General features: G+C 43.5%; 1 protein-coding gene across 1 annotated transcript in view; it reads right to left on the bottom strand.

Annotated features, from left to right (window-relative positions):
* LOC144608367 (uncharacterized) overlaps nt 1–18,011 on the bottom strand; it is a 334,350-nt gene that overhangs the window by 30,607 nt on the left and 285,732 nt on the right. Inside the window, 4 exon segments of the mRNA XM_078426045.1 lie at nt 6,163–6,216; nt 6,517–6,570; nt 8,950–9,003; nt 11,474–11,530. Coding sequence (XP_078282171.1) covers nt 6,163–6,216; nt 6,517–6,570; nt 8,950–9,003; nt 11,474–11,530 — 219 coding nt within the window.

Here is an 18,011-nt window from a genome sequence, read left to right as displayed (position 1 = left end):
CCTCAAATTTGGAGACCAAAACTGCACACAGTACTCCAGGAGCGGTCTCACCAGGGCCCGGTACAACTGTAGAAGGACCTCTTTGCTCCTATACTCAACTCCTCTTGTTACGAAGGCCAACATTCCATTGGCTTTCTTCACTGCCTGCTGTACCTGCATGCTTCCTTTCATTGACTGATGCACTAGGACACCCAGATCTTGTTGAACTCCCCCTCCTCCTAACTTGACACCATTCAGATAATAATCTGCCTTTCTATTCTTACTTCCAAAGTGAATAACCTCACACTTATCTACATTAAACTGCATCTGCCATGTATCCGCCCACTCACACAACCTGTCCAAGTCACCCTGCAGCCTTATTGCATCTTCCTCACAATTCACACTACCCCCCAGCTTAGTATCATCTGCAAATTTGCTAATGGTACTTTTAATCCCTTCGTCTAAGTCATTAATGTATATTGTAAATAGCTGGGGTCCCAGCACCGAACCTTGCGGTACCCCACTGGTCACTGCCTGCCATTCCGAAAGGGCCCCATTTATCCCCACTCTTTGCTTTCGGTCTGTCAACCAATTTTCTATCCATGTCAGTACCCTACCCCCAATAGCATGTGCCCTAATTTTGCCCACTAATCTCCTATGTGGGACCTTGTCGAAGGCTTTCTGAAAGTCGAGGTACACCACATCCACTGTCAATTTTCCTAGTTACATCCTCAAAAAATTCCAGTAGATTTGTCAAGCATGATTTCCCCTTCGTAAATCCATGCTGACTCGGAATGATCCCGTTACTGCTATCCAAATGCTCAGCAATTTCGTCTTTTATAATTGACTCCAGCATCTTCCCCACCACTGATGTCAGACTAACTGGTCTATAATTACCCGTTTTCTCTCTCCCTCCTTTCTTAAAAAGTGGGATAACATTTGCTATCCTCCAATCCACAGGAACTGATCCTGAATCTATAGAACATTGAAAAATGATCTCCAATGCTTCCACTATTTCTAGAGCCACCTCCTTAAGTACCCTGGGATGCAGACCATCAGGCCCTGGGGATTTATCAGCCTTCAGTCCCATCAGTCTACCCAAAACCATTTCCTGCCTAATGTGGATAACCTGGCCCCATCATACCTGACTGACCTCCTCCACAGGCATACTCCCACCTGCACCCTCCGCTCTGCTGCTGCCAATCTCCTGTCCCCCCCCATCCGGACCAAACTCAGATCCTGGGGGGACAGGGCTTTCTCCATCGCTGCTCCCACCCTATGGAACTCACTACCCCAAACCGTCAGAGACTCCTCCTCACTCACCACATTCAAAACATCACTGAAGTCTCACCTGTTCAGCACTGCCTTCAACCACCTCACCTTTTGTCTCCTTTTTCTGTTCGTTTACTTATTTATCTATTTATTCACTTCTCTATGTTCTAGAAATCCCTGTAAAGCGTCTTTGAGTGTTTGAAAAGCGCTATATAAATGTAATGCATTATTATTATTATTATTATTATTATAAGCGTTGCATATATTAATGTTTTAGATGTTTTGTACAATGACATGTGGGAGAATTGAACATGGGGTTGCTGATTTCTACATGTAAACTGGTGTCAGCGGTTACAATACTTATACCTCATTCTTTTCGTTTTAATATTGTAGACACAGCATGTTAGCATCCAGATGCACATGCATTGCTGACATTCTGGAATGCCAACAGAAGTTGCAATCAACACCACTGTTTTTTGGTGGTGTTGCTTACATAAAATAGAACCATGAATGAAAGCTAGTATGTAGCACATAATACCTATACATTTTTTTGGTTAGATTCTTAACTCAGTGAAACATTGTTAAAAACCTAGTAGTTATAATTGAAAGATACAGCATGGAAACAGGACCTTCAGCCCACCAAGCCCATACCAACCATCTAACCCATTCACCACTTTGGTGAAATCCCAGTGTAATTCCACTCCGTACACACTAGCGTCAATTCACAGAGAGTGTCTATTGTCCAATTAATCTACAAATCCCTATGGCTTTGGGATATGGGAGGAAAAGGAGCACCCTGAGGAAATCCACACGATCACTGGGAGAACGCGTAAATTCCACCCAGATAGGATCGAACCCGGGTCTCGGGCGCTGTTAGGCAGCAGCTCTACCAGCTGCACCACTGTGCTGCTCAAGTGTTCTTGAACATGAATTGATGGAGGAAACATTGTTACTAACTGAGGTATACCATTCCAGGCAACATTTTGGAGAAGGCATACTTAAGTAGATTTCTGGGCTCAATATTGAATTCTACCATCTCAGGTAACTGTGTTTTCTCTTCCGTTTTTAATCAGAACCAGCCATTTCTGCTGCATTTTATCTACCAGTGATATTGGCTCAGATTGTCTTTCTATATTTGCTAGTCCTAGAACTATTCACTTTGCAACTTTTATGTTGCTACGTTTGTGATCTCATTCGCTCATTGCCATCACTTCCACGGCTGTTTGTTTTCTCTCTCTCTCTCTCTCTCTCTCTCTCTCTCTCTCTCTCTCTCTCTCTCTCTCTCTCTCTCTCTCTCTCTCCCCAACTCATAAGTTGATAAGTACATAATTCATCACCTTAACTCATTGACCTGACGATCTCCATAACTTACCTTCACAGCTAGGTTTGCCACACTCAATTAAAGATTTTCATTTTGTTTTAACCATTCCTCCCTCATCCTCTGTGCCACTTTAAATGAATTTACTTTTTCTACTTCCCAGTTCTGAAGTAGGACCCTATATTGAGTAAAATGAATCAAATCTGTGGAAGGGTTTAGAGATCTAGCACGGAAACAGCCCCTTTGCCCACCAAGTGTGTGCTGACCAGCAATCCCCCCACATTAATACTATCCTACACACACTAGGGACGATTTACATTTATACTGAGCCAATTAAACTACAAACCTGTACGTCTTTGGAGTGTGGGAGGAAACCGAAGATCTCAGAGAAAACCCACGCGGTCACGGGGAGAACGTACAAACTCCGGACAGACAGCACCCGTAGTTGGGATCGAACCCACGTCTCTGGTGCTGAAAGCGCTATAAGGCAGCAACTCTACTGCTGCGCCACCGTGCCGCCATAAAGGTAGTCACCCAAGTCTCTGTTTCTTTTCCACAATTGCTGAATGATCTGCTGAGTGTTACTAGCATTTTTTACTTTTATTTAAGATTTGCAACAAATGTAGTGTTTGATTATCGTTATATGATACATTATAAGGGCGGCACGGTAGCGCAGCGGTAGAGTTGCTGCTTTACAGCGAATGCAGCGCCGGAGACTCAGGTTCGATCCTGACTACGGGTGCTGCACTGTAAGGAGTTTGTACGTTCTCCCCGTGACCTGCGTGGGTTTTCTCCGAGATCTTCGGTTTCCTCCCACACTCCAAAGATGTACAGGTATGTAGGTTAATTGGCTGGGTAAATGTAAAAATTGTCCCTAGTGGGTGTAGGATAGTGTTAATGTACGGGGATCACTGGGCAGCACGGACTTGGAGGGCCGAAAAGGCCTGTTTCCGGCTGTAGATATATGATATGATATGATATGATATATTTTAGCTGTGCCATTGTATTGCCAGAATTATTCATGATTTGTCCTTTCTGCAATTCAGCAAAATTCATTGTATCTTATTAAACGTCTTAATCTATTATACCCTTCTTGTCATGTGCTGTACATAGCAAAATCAAATGAATTAATGTTGGTATTTAATCAAAAAAGATAGCCACATAAGGAAAATAAAAGGAGAAATCAATATTTTGGAGCCTATACTGAAATGTACCGTAAACTGTCTCTTTTACTAAAACTACATTTGTTGATCATTAATTTCAACAGTAAAAGTTAGTTCATAAGACACCAACTTAAAAAAGCAACAAAAAAAAAATGCTGGAGGAATTCAGCAGGTTAGGCAACATCTGAGGAAGGAATGGACAGGCGACATTTCGGGTAGGGACCCTTCTTCAGGAAGTGCAGTGTAGGCTCACCAGGTTAATTTCATGGGATGGTGGGACTGACATATGATGAAAGAATGGATCAACTGGGCTTATATTCACTGGAATTTAGAAGGATGAGAGGGGATCTTATTGAAACATAAATTTCTTAAGGGATTTGGACAGGCTGGATCCAGGGAAAATGTTTTTGATGTTGGGGGAGTCTAGAACCAGGGGGTTACAGTTTAACAATAAGGGGTAGGCCATTTAGGACTGACATGAGGAAAAGCTTTTTCATCCAGAGAGTTGTGAATTCTGTGGAATCTGTGGAAGGCAGTGTAGGCCAATACACTGGATTTTTTCGAGAGAGTTAGATATAGCTCTGAGGGCTAACGGAATCAAGGGATATGGGGAGAAAGCATGAATGGGGTACTGATTTTAGATGATCAGCGATGATCATATTGAATGGCGGTGCTGGCAAGAAGGGCCGAATGGCCTACTCCAGCACCTATTTTCTATGTTTCTGTCTGAAATATTGCCTGTCCATTCCCCCCCACCTGATGAATTTCTTCAGCACCTTTTTTTTTGTTCAAGATTCCAACACCTTCAATTTCTCGAGTCTGTATTAAAATGTTAGGACGTGCTACCACTGTTCTATTAGGTTTAATATAGTTATGGATAGAGACAGAGCGGGCCCACAAGTTTAAATTCTAAATTTGGGCAATGCCAACTTTGAAGACATTAGACAGGAACTCACTCCAGTTGAATGGAGCAGGTTGTTTGAAGGATAAGGAATATCAGGAAAGTGGGATTATTTTAAAAGTGTGTGCTGACAAGAATTTAGGACAGACACAAAATGCTGGAGTAACTCAGCGGGCCAGGCAGCATCTCGGGAGAGAAGGAATGGGTGACGTTTCAGATCAAGACCTTTCCTTTGGCTACAAAATGTCACCCATTCCTTCTCTGCCTGATCCGCTGAGTTACTCCAGCATTTTGTGTCTACCTTCGAGTTTAACCAGCTTCTGCAGGCATTGGACAGGTGTAAGAAGTTGGTACCAAGTGTATCCATGGAGGAGTTTTGGGAATTGAGGAGCAAGCTGTAAAAGGAAATCAGGCCAAAAAGGGGAAATTAGATAAATCTGGCAGATGATATTAAGAATAATCCTAAGATTTTATGTACATTAAGGGATGTACATTACCTGCATGCTAACATTCAGTAATTTGTGTACAAGGACACACAGGTCCTGCTGAACAACAACACCCGGCACACCACTTGGTTAGAGTCCAAGCTGAATAGAAAGTCTCCAGTTTCATCCATTTCTTTGGAGACCAATATGCCAGCATTATATCCAATTTGGCAATTTATATGACTCTGGGAGATATTCTCTTTTTTTCCTTTATTTAAAATAGACTGGCACACATTTCCTACTGTGTCATTTGAAAAATATACATGTTCGATTTTTGTACCAAAATGGATGACATCAAAGATTTTCCACATTATATCCCATTTACAAAATCGTTATCCATTTACTTATCCTGTCAGTATCCCCTTGAACCTTCTTCACAACCCACTCTGACAATGAGCAGTTTTTCATTCGTGTAAATGGTTTGAATCTAAGTACAAATAGGATTTTGATAATAAACAATGATAATAATTTGGTGCTCATTTCAAGGTTATAGATGTGGTAAACAATAAGGCAGAATATAAGAGCATGCAATGATTGAACACATTGGTGAAGGGAGTATATGAACACTAAATGCAGTGGAATGCGGCACCATAAATTTTGAGAGAAAAGAATAAGAAGTAGAATATACTCCATGTAGTGCAGAGACTGAGATATTTGGAGTACAGACACAAGGGTCTTCAGAAAAATGAATGTAGAGAAGTATTGTTCAGTTCTGTCTCCAATGTGAAGTTGACCACCAATGCATATCCTATGGGATGGAAAGCTGCCAAGATCTGGCAACCCCATTATAGTGGATATTAGTATGATGGAAAAAGTATGGTAAAAATTAACTTATAGTAATCCAAGAATGGGAAGTTATTGTTATGACGGAACATTTAAAACTACTTTTTTCACTGGAAAATTGAAAACATTTGATTTTGATGGGTGGATCTATTTGACAACAGAGGACAGACTGAAAACCGTTACTAGATGAGAAAGCAGGACAAGTTTTTTTTACACAGAGAGTGGTGGGTTCTATGTTATCACGGGCAGAAAGTTACCTACCTCTTGACTTTTAGATCCTTTTACACCTGGTTGACCCCGGGGTCCAGGATTACCCTAGAAATTCAAAGCAAATAATAAAAGAATTATATCTCTATGCAATTCTATCTCTGATGCAAGCTAGCATTTCTACAACATGGAAGTTATCCTCCTTCATGTGGAATCAATTACTGTTGTGCTTCCCATCCAGATAAATTCTCCGCCCACTGCACAATCACATAAGTACTTCAAAATGTGTGGTTTGGTGAAGAGAATTAAGAAATACTGGCAATTTTATTAAAATGAAATTTTAATCTTTTGGAGCATTATTTAATGTCTGCAATATATTGATTTTTATGAAGTTTAAATTGGACTTACTGGTAAACCTTGCTGGCCAGGCTTCCCCCTCTCGCCATCCAGCCCTTCCTGACCCTGTAGGAAACAAATATCCATCAATGATAGTGGTGCTAATATCTAGGCCATCTAAAATATTATGGGTATTTTCAGTGTTTTAAATTCAAGCATGCAAGACACATCCTAAAAATGCACCTATCCTCTGTTTTGTCTTTGCAATGATTGCAGGTGTGCTGATTTCCCATGAAAAGAGCAGCATGAGTCAAAGCATGGGGAGCATGGGAACATGAGCAGTGTTCTCTCTCTCTCCCACACACACAAGGAAGGGTCAGGTGATGAAGATGACGACATTGAGCACTTTTTGTTGCTCTACCTTAAATCCCACGGCACCACCTTAGCATCTGGCACTGAGAGGGTTGAGCAAAATAGGTTAGATCTGGAGAGATATGTGCCCTAGGAACTAGCAAGATGCAATTTGTCTCTAGGCATAGGGAATCTGGTGTGGAGGTCTGGGTGCAGGTGGGGGAGAAGGGATTCTGTTCTGATCAAAGATGAGCCACTCATCTCAAAGATGTTGGTGCCCCTCCAGTTCAGGTGCAACCTGCCCCTCTGGTAAAGGTCACCTCTGTCTCAGAAGAGATCCCAATGGTCCAAAAATCTGAATCCCTGCCCCCTGCACCAACTCCTCAGCCTTGCATTCATCTGTTCTATCCTTCTAGTGCTACCCTCACTAACATATGGCACTGAGCACATGGCACATAGAACCTCACAGCATCGGAACCTAACCAATACAGAGATGACCACACTTGAGGTCCTGCATTTTAACCTTTTGCCTAACTCCCTATATTCACTTTGCAGGACCTCATCCATTTTCCTACCTATGTCATTTGACTGCTCACCTTCCCTCTTGAGAATGTTCTGCAACCGTTTCGAGACACCTGAGACCCTGGCCCCAGGGAGGTAATAGACCGCCCTGGAGTCACTGTTTACTGCCACAGAATCCCCTGTCTACTCCTTAACTATTGAATCTCCAGTCACTATCAGTCTGCCCGACTTTACCCTACCCCACTGTGCCTCAGAGCCAGGCCCAGTGCCACAGACCTGGCTACCCCTGCTCTCCCCTGAATGGTCATCCCCTCAACAGTATCCAAAGTGGTCTACCTGCTGTGCTGGGGAATGGCCACAGGAGATTCCTGGACTCCATTCCTACTCCCTATTCTCTGATCCATAATCTGATTTAATTGGATAGTGCGCGAACAAAAGCTTTGCACTGTATCTCACTACACATGACAATAATAAACAAATACCAATTAATGTTGTTAAAATTGATTTTTGATTGTGCGGTATTTAAAAAGTAAGAGTTGTCGACTATTGTACTGACAACTGATGGGCAAAAGCTTCAATATTTAAGGCCATCAATTGGTCATGTGGCGGCGCCTAACGGCTGCGGCTCGCTAGCAGTCTGTTCGTCTTTATTCCTTTTTTTTTGTTGTGTGTCGGTGTTGGGATGGTTTTTGTATTTTTTTTTGGTTGTGTATGTGTGGGGGGTGGTGGTGTGGGTGGGGGGGGTGGTGGTGTGGGTGGGGGGGGTGGGGGAAACTTTTCTCTTCCTCACGGCGCGGGGTGCGGCTCGGCTGCGGGGCCTAACATCGCCCGGTGCGGCTCGGCCGCTGGACTTTACATCGCCCGGTGCGGCTTGGCCGCTGGACTTAACAATGCCCGGTGCGGCTCGGCCGCGGGACTTTACATCGCTGGTGCGGCTTGGCCGCTGGACTTAACAGTGCCCGGTGCAGCTTGGCCGCGGGACTTTACATCGCTGGTGCGGCTTGGCCGCTGGACTTAACAGTGCCCGGTGCAGCTCGGCCGCGGGACTTAACATCGCCCGGTGCGGCTCGGCCGCGGGACTTTACATCGCCCGGTGCAGCTCGGCCGCGGGACTTTTCATCGCTGGTGCGGCTCGGCCGCGGGACTTAACATCGCCCGGTGCGGCTCGGCCACGGGACTTAGCTGCGCAAGGCTTGGTCGCGGGGCCTTTCATCGCCCGGCTCGGCCGCGAGACGTTTCAGCGCCCGGTGCGATTCGGCCGCGGGGACTTCCATCCCCTTGCGGGGACTGTGCGGGTCGGTCGGGGACGAGCTGTCTGTCCGTGGGCGTGGGGAAGAGAGTGGAAGTTTTGTTGCCTCCATCACAGTGAGGGGGTGTTTGGAGTCACTGTGATGGACGTTTGTGTTGGGGTTATGTGTCTTGTGTTCTTTTTTTCTATGACTGCTATGTAGTTTCGTTCGGTACTTCGGTACCGAATGACAAATAAAGCTCTGTTATAAAGAAGCTTATTTCTATTTATGTCATGGAAAACTGAGCCAATTAATGTGAAATTATTACTGAAATAAAACAACGAATATTCCTTCAAATACAGGGAATACACAGTGATTCTGAGGAAAGTGGTAAATAACTTACAGGATAACCAGGATCTCCAGATTCGCCTCTGTCTCCCCGATCCCCAACAGGGCCCTGCAACAAATACTCAATTCAATTAGTTAGGCACTTTGTTCTTCTTTACATAGACTGTGAATAAAGCTTCTGGAAATCCCTACCGCAGACTTTTCTAGTTAACTTTATCTTTAATATGAACCTTCATGTTTATGTGTTTCTAATTCTTATTTTGGTTTGATTTTTTGAGCGATAGTTCTACATAAGTTGCAGATGCTGTTTCTTTTTTTTAAATTAAGTGGGAGAGTGTTCCAGAAATAAGTCAGAAACATCGTATTACCGAGATAATTGGCAAAAATCTGGTGGTAAGTGACAAGAGTTAAGTAAATTGTTTAAAGTTTGAAGTTAATGAGAACTTTACTTGAAACTTGTCTGAAAACATCTGCTGTTAGTTGAATCTGCACTAACTTGAGCACTCTGGTAACAATTTAATGACTGGAAACTGAATTGTCTTTGTGGTTCACGGCAGAAGTTGCTGTCATACTGAGGAATATCTCGTGGCTTTGACTTATAATGCAACTTGTATAAGGTTGCATCAATTAATTGCATGCAGATGCAGGACCTGTATTTGCAACTGGCTGTCAAGAGTTTGCCTACTATTTCTCTCATCACTATTTTAATGGAGGTAATAACCTATTTAATTAAAAAAATGTGAAGAGTATAGTGTCAGTGTACATATAATTTTCTGTGTACAGAGTACAGAGTACAGAGTACTGTGTACAGAGTACAGGGCGGCACGGTAGCGCAGCGGTAGAGTTGCTGCTTTACAGCGAATGCAGCGCCGGAGACTCAGGTTCGATCCTGACTACGGGTACTGCACTGTAAGGAGTTTGTACGTTCTCCCCGTGACCTGCGTGGGTTTTCTCCGAGATCTTCGGTTTCCTCCCACACTCCAAAGACGTACAGGTATGTAGGTTAATTGGCTGGGTAAATGTAAAAATTGTCCCTAGTGGGTGTAGGATAGTGTTAATGTACGGGGATCACTGGGCGGCACGGACTTGGTGGGCCGAAAAGGCCTGTTTCCGGCTGTATATATATGATATGATATGATGATACACGGACCCATGCCCTGCATCAGAATGTGTTATCCTGCATTTAGGATGCTGTTGGCTGAGAGATATCATAACCTCAAACTTTGCATTCCTTTTGTGTCCTTCCACTAATATTCTGGCAGGAGTGTAGCAGAAGGCTAGTATTCTCATGGCATGACGACTTTAATTACTCAGCCAAAAGCCTACCAAATAAGCAACAGACTACCTACCCTTCATGACTCAGCTCCATTTGCTGAATACATGATACTCTCAAACTCTGGCCTGAAAATTCATGGGCCTTGGTCCAATGGCAGAATCATGCCAGGCCAGAACTGATGCTTGCTTTTGCTTCTTGATGTTGGGATAATTTGCTTCTCTTATGCTAGCCATTGGTGTTTGCAAGGTGTGTCGATGTATGATTTCCCTTTCCAAAATGAGAAGAACGTAAATATCTCAACTATAATTTATCATGGGATGGAGTGTACTGGGAGACCTGGGATATAGGCAGAATGATCCGGCCTGCCCAGTCTGTTTTTGGGACCTTCACTTGGTGCGTTAGGCCTATTTATAATATTTGGCCTCAGGCAGGGCAGGGACTCAGCCCAGAAGCAGGATAAAAACATAGAACACAGATCACATAATAGATCACAGGAACAGGCTATTTGGCCCATAATGTCCATACTGTAGCTGATGCCAAGGTAAACCTATCGCCTCTACTGGCATGTGATCCATATTGCTCCATTCCCTGCATATCCATGTGCCTATCTAAAAGCCTTTTAAATGTCACTATCCACCACTATCCCTGGCAACATGTTCCAGGCACCTACCACTCTGTGAGTAAAAAATAACTTGCCCTGCACATTTAAACTTTGCCCTCTTACCTTGAACCTACGGCCTCAAGTTTAGTTCTGATTGTCTATTCTAACTATGCCTCTCATGATTTTATATGCTGATGTCAGGTCTTCCCTTATCCTCTGATGTTCCGGAGAAAACAATCCAAGTTTGTTCAACCTCTCTTTACAGGTAATACATTCTAATCCAGGCAGCATTCTTGTAAACCTCTGATCAACATAAAAACATGGCAGTAGAGATGTTTAGAGTTGTTACACTTTCACCATCACCAATAAACATAAGAAGTAGTGATTTCTCACTTAAGCTCAGGGAGTTAAAAACATGCCAACATGCTTACAATGGTTAAAAATTGCCACAATCTGTCAAGCAAGTGGCTCCATTGGTTTAGCTTTATTATTCTCACGTGTACTAATGTACAGTGAAAATCTTTGTTTTGCATCCAATCAAATCAGATAATACTATACATAAATATAATCAAGCCAAACTCAAGTAAAATAGGTAGAGCGAAAGGTAGATGCAGAGTGCAGGATATACTTAGAATATTATTAGAACAACTAGAAATCGTGCTAGATTTATAGGTAGAAAAGAGATTTAAAATCATACTTTACCCTATCACCAGGCGGACCAGAAGGTCCTTCCACCTTCCCATCATCTCCTTGTTCACCCTGGAGCATAAGAAAAACTGTTAATAATACGCTTAGTACACTTTGGGAAACAGAACTTACGGGTTGGGCTAACTGCAGGTACAAGGGAAGTGTAAATGATCTGATTATTGAGGAAATAAAAGAATAAACAAGTCACATCACAGACCGGCTTCAGAAAATCCTAGCGAGGGAAGGCGATCAACCTGAAGTCGTTGTGCACGTGGGCACGAATGACGTCGGGCGGAAGAGGAAGGAGGTGCTACAGCGGGAGTTTAGAGAGTTGGGAAAAACGCTGAGAAGTAGGACGTCGAAGGTGGTTATCTCTGGACTGCTACCGGTACCTCGTGCTGGTGAGGCCAGGAACAGAGAGATAGAGGGTATGAATTTATGGCTGAGGGACTGGTGCAGAGAGCAGGGATTTAGATTTCTGGACCACTGGGATCTCTTCTGGGCTAGGGGTGACTTGTACAAAAGGGACGGGTTGCATCTTAACAGCAGGGGGACAAACATTCTGGCAGGCAGGTTTGCTAGTGTGACACCTGTGGCTTTAAACTAAGTAGTGGGGGGGAGGGGTTAACAAATTGTGAATATGAAGATGAGGTAAAAGGGAATACAGGAGATATTGCAAAAGACTCTCGGAAGAATGGGAACAGAAGTTCTAGAGCGGAAAAGAAATTAAGGGCAGGGCCAATTGTGAACGATGTGAGAGGGGAGGTAAATACAGAAGTTAAAGTGTTGTACTTAAATGCGCGTAGTATAAAAAATAAAGTGGATGAGCTTGAGGCTCAGTTAGTCATGGGCAAGTATGATGTTGTAGGGATCACTGAGACATGGCTACAAGAGGACCAGGGCTGGGAACTGAATATTCAGGGGTGCACAACGTATAGAAAAGACAGACAGGTGGGCAGAGGGGGTGGGGTTGCTCTGATGGTAAGGAATGATATTCATTCCCTTGCAAGGGGTGACATAGAATCAGGAGATGTTGAATCAGTATGGATAGAAATGAGAAATTGTAAGGGTAAAAAGACCCTAATGGGAGTTATCTATAGGCCCCCAAACAGTAGCCTCGACTTAGGGTGCAAGTTAAATCAGGAGATAAAATTGGCGTGTCAAAAATGTAATGCTACGGTGGTTATGGGAGATTTCAACATGCAGGTAGACTGGGAAAATCAGGTTGGAAATGGACCCCAGGAAAGAGAGTTTGTAGAGTGCCTTCGAGATGGATTCTTAGAACAGCTTGTACTGGAGCCTACCAGGGAGAAGGCAATTCTGGATTTAGTGTTGTGTAATGATCCTGATCTGGTAAGGGGACTAGAGGTAAAAGAGCCATTAGGAGGCAGTGATCACAACATGATAAGTTTTACTCTGCAAATGGAAAGGCAGAAGGGAAAATCGGAAGTGTCGGTATTGCAGTATAGCAAAGGGGATTACAGAGGCATGAGGCGGGAGCTGGCCAAAATTGATTGGAAGGAGGCCCTAGCAGGGAAGACGGTAGAACAGCAATGGCAGGTATTCCTGGGAATAATGCAGAGGTTGCAGGATCAATTTATTCCAAAGAGGTGGAAAGACTCTAAGGGGAGTAAGAGACACCTGTGGCTGACAAGGGAAGTCAGGGACAGCATAAAAATTAAGGAGAGGAAGTATAACATAGCAAAGAAGAGTGGGAAGACAGAGGATTGGGACTCTTTTAAAGAGCAACAAAAGTTAACTAAAAAGGCAATACGAGGAGAAAAGATGAGGTACGAGGGTAAACTAGCCAATAATATAAAGGAGGATAGCAAAAGTTTTTTTAGGTACGTGAAGAGGAAAAAAATAGTCAAGGCAAATGTGGGTCCCTTGAAGACAGAAGCAGGGGAGTTTATTATGGGGAACAAAGAAATGGCAGACGAGTTAAACCGTTACTTTGGATCTGTCTTCACTGAGGAAGATACACACAATCTCCCAAATGTTCTAGGGGCTGGAGAACCTAGGGTGATGGAGGAACTGAAGGAAATCCACATTAGGCAGGAAATGGTTTTGGGTAGACTGATGGGACTGAAGGCTGATAAATCCCCAGGGCCTGATGGTCTGCATCCCAGAGTACTTAAGGAGGTGGCTCTAGAAATAGTGGAAGCATTGGAGATCATTTTTCAATGTTCTATAGATTCAGGATCAGTTCCTGTGGATTGGAGAATAGCAAATGTTATCCCACTTTTTAAGAAAGGAGGGAGAGAGAAAACGGGTAATTATAGACCAGTTAGTCTGACATCAGTGGTGGGGAAAATGCTGGAGTCAATTATAAAAGACGAAATTGCTGAGCATTTGGATAGCAGTAACGGGATCGTTCCGAGTCAGCATGGATTTACGAAGGGGAAATCATGCTTGACAAATCTACTGGAATTTTTTGAGGATGTAACTAGGAAAATTGACAAGGGAGAGTCAGTGGATGTGGTGTACCTCGACTTTCAGAAAGCCTTCGACAAGGTCCCACATAGGAGATTAGTGGGCAAAATTAGGGCACATGGTATTGGGGGTAGGGTACTGACATGGATAGAAAATTGGTTAACAGACAGAAAGCAAAGAGTGGGGATAAATGGGTCCCTTTCGGAATGGCAGGCAGTGACCAGTGGGGTACCGCAAGGTTCGGTGCTGGGACCCCAGCTATTTACGATATACATTAATGACTTAGACGAAGGGATTAAAAGTACCATTAGCAAATTTGCAGATGATACTAAGTTGGGGGGTAGTGTGAATTGTGAGGAAGATGCAATAAGGCTGCAGGGTGACCTGGACAGGTTGTGTGAGTGGGCGGATACATGGCAGATGCAGTTTAATGTAGATAAGTGTGAGGTTATTCACTTTGGAAGTAAGAATAGAAAGGCAGATTATTATCTGAATGGTGTCAAGTTAGGAGGAGGGGGAGTTCAACGAGATCTGGGTGTCCTAGTGCATCAGTCAATGAAAGGAAGCATGCAGGTTCAGCAGGCAGTGAAGAAAGCCAATGGAATGTTGGCCTTCGTAACAAGAGGAGTTGAGTATAGGAGCAAAGAGGTCCTTCTACAGTTGTACCGGGCCCTGGTGAGACCGCACCTGGAGTACTGTGTGCAGTTTTGGTCTCCAAATTTGAGGAAGGATATTCTTGCTATGGAGGGCGTGCAGCGTAGGTTCACTAGATTAATTCCCGGAATGGCGGGACTGTCGTATGTTGAAAGGCTGGAGCGATTGGGCTTGTATACACTGGAATTTAGAAGGATGAGGGGGGATCTTATTGAAACATATAAGATAATTAGGGGATTGGACACATTAGAGGCAGATAACATGTTCCCAATGTTGGGGGAGTCCAGAACAAGGGGCCACAGTTTGAGAATAAGGGGTAGGCCATTTAGAACGGAGATGAGGAAGAACTTTTTCAGTCAGAGGGTGGTGAAGGTGTGGAATTCTCTGCCTCAGAAGGCAGTGGAGGCCAGTTCGTTGGATGCTTTCAAGAGAGAGCTGGATAGAGCTCTTAAGGATAGCGGAGTGAGGGGGTATGGGGAGAAGGCAGGAACGGGGTACTGATTGATAGTGATCAGCCATGATCGCATTGAATGGCGGTGCTGGCTCGAAGGGCTGAATGGCCTACTCCTGCACCTATTGTCTATTGTCTATTGTCTATTGTCAAAAGAAAGGTAATAAAACAGAATGTTTTTCCAGCAGCACAGTTGCAGGTACAGGTTCGCTGGTGATTCAACCTAAACCCATGCGTCACTACAGAGTTGGTAGACTGTAGCTAAATTTCTAGATAACATTAGTTAATGACAGTGTTGTTATTCTCACGATTAATTTAAGATTTATTGGGGTGTAAATATCTACATTAGTAACAGTACCATAAAAGATCTTCATCAATTTCTAGAAAGGAACCATTACAAAGTGTTACAAATTACTCAAACAATCTCACTTGTTGACTCCATTTGGACTGTACTCACTTTAGGAAGATGTGAACGTTTGGAAAGGGCACAAATGAGTTCTCGCAAGAATTACAATTATTTGGATAGATTGAGGTTTTTTCTCTCTGAAGCAAAGCAGGGAATAATGAGGAATTTGATTGAGAACTGTAAAATCATGATGAATGGATATTGAAGGATATCAATATCAATTACGGATTTTGGCCCATGGCATCGCTGGACTTGGCCTGCTGAAGTGCAACATTCCTGAAGGGAGAGTCTGATACTCAATAATTTTCTTCTTAGGCAGTCTCTCACGGTCGGGAATGAATAATTTCCACTGGAGTTTTGTGGGAAATTAGGTGATTAATGAGACCAGTGTGGGAATTGCAAACTCTCTGTGGATGGAACAAGAGATGTCTGTCGAGTAGGCTGGTGGGTAGTTTGTGGAATGGTGTGCTCCTTCTACCACTCTGTGTGCTCCTGATATATCAACTCAAAGTTCTCAATACCACCCCAATGAATATGGACCAAGGATTTTGAACATTCAGTGAAGATATTGCATTTATTCAAGGAAGCGTTGAATCTCTTCCTCTGTGTGCCTAGAAATCTCTTGCTGTGAAATTCAAAATAAAGTATCTGTTTTAGGAGGGAGAGACTCAAGCTTCCAGTTGCATGTCATTTTAACTCTCCTTCTCATTCCCACTTATCTTTAGATATACACAAAATGCTGGAATAACTCAATGGGTCAGACAGCATCCTGCAGAAAAGGAATAGGTGATGTTTTGGGTCGGAACCCTTCTTCAGACTGAAAGTAGAAAAGGCTTCTTCTTTTCCAACTTGACCCTTTCTCTATCTTTCAATCTGAAGAAGGGTTCCAATTTGAAACATCATCTATGCCTTTTCTCCAGAGATCCTGCTTGATCCGCTGAGTTACTCCAGCATTTTGTGTCTATCTTCGGGATAAACCAATCTGCAGTTCCTTTCCACTTATCCTTGGCTCACTTATCATGAAGAATTTTGTAGAAACGGTGTTGGTGCTATCTTTTAAGTGACATAAAATGCTTGCTGTGGGTGGTAATCTCTGGTGCCTGGGAAACTGAGGGTTATGTCCTCAGCCTTTTCCTTTGCTATGGAAAGGCCAAATGCAAATTGGAGGAACTATAATCTCATAATCCACATGGGCAATTGCAAGTCAGTAGTATGAACAGTGTTTTTTTCCAATTTCAGTGGGATGTTCTCCTCCCACACTCACAGTCAATGGGTACTAGTTTTCTTTTCTCTTTACCTACCTTTCTCACCTCTTCCCACACCCTCCACTTTCCAGATTAACACTGTTATAATAACACTCTGTCTTTCTGTTTTGCAACTGAAATGGATAACTATACATTTATCAACATTATACTGCATATGCCAAGTGCTGCTCACACTAGGTCACGTTGAAGAGCCAATATTAAGACCAATTGTTTTTCTTTCCAAATTCCAGATTATTACTTGACTAAATCCAGCATTCTTGTTTATTTTGGATTTACAGCAAACTGCTGTGTTCTACCTAGAATTGATTTGTTTTCTCTCTATTGCCCATATTAATCTCCTTCCACTCCAAATAAGTCCCGACACCGGTGAACATCCAGGGAATGGACATCGAGGGGGTGGATTCTTATAAGTACCTGGGTGTCTACCTCAACAATAAACTGGACTGGACTGAAAACACCGATGCGCTATACAGAAAGGGCGAGAGCAGACTTTATCTGCTAAGGAGACTCAGGTCCTTTGGAGTGCAGGGGGCACTCCTAAGAACCTTCTACAACACGGTGGTTGCATCGGCCATTTTCTATGGAATGGTCTGCTAGAGCAGCAGCATCTCAGCGGCAGAAGGGAAGAGACTCGACAAGCTGGTCAGGAAGGCCAGCGCTGTCCTGGGTTGCCCCCTCGACTCAGTGCAGGTGGTGGGAGAGAGGAGGATGATGGCAAAGCTAACATTGCTGCTGGACAACGACTCCCACCCCACGCAGGACACTGTCACTGCACTGAGTAGCTCCTTCAGTGACAGACTCCTTCACCCCAAGTGCGTGAAGGATATAGGAGGTCCTTCCTTCCCTCTGCTGTGAGACTGCACAACCAGCACTGCTCCCAGCAGACGAGTCAACAATAACAGCTAAGAACACACAGAAAACTGATGACAATATATGTATCTTTTGTTTATTTATAATGAATGATCTCTTGCTCTCTTGCTATTCACTTTGCTGCTGTAACACTGTAAATTTCCCTGGTGTGGGACGAATAAAGGAATATATTATTATATTATTTGTATCAGTCAAGGAATAGGTTGAAAGGGTTTTTAAGGTAATTACATCATTTTTCCAGTTTACAACAGATGAGCCCGATAGTTTTAGAGATAGTATGGAAACAGGCTCTTTGGCCCACCGAGTCCACACCGACTATCGATCACCCATTCACACTGGTTCTATGTTATCCCACTTTCTCATCCACTCCCTGCACACTAGGATCAATAAGCAGGTTCGGTATTCCGACTGAGCATGCGCAGGTCATAGGTCGCAGAAGCATAGAATTGTCGCCAGCTGATCTACTATGTGTAA

Source organism: Rhinoraja longicauda, chromosome 31, assembly GCF_053455715.1.
Source record: "Rhinoraja longicauda isolate Sanriku21f chromosome 31, sRhiLon1.1, whole genome shotgun sequence".
NCBI classification, from domain to species: Eukaryota; Metazoa; Chordata; class Chondrichthyes; order Rajiformes; family Arhynchobatidae; genus Rhinoraja; species Rhinoraja longicauda.
This window is presented reverse-complemented; position numbering and strand designations above follow the sequence as displayed.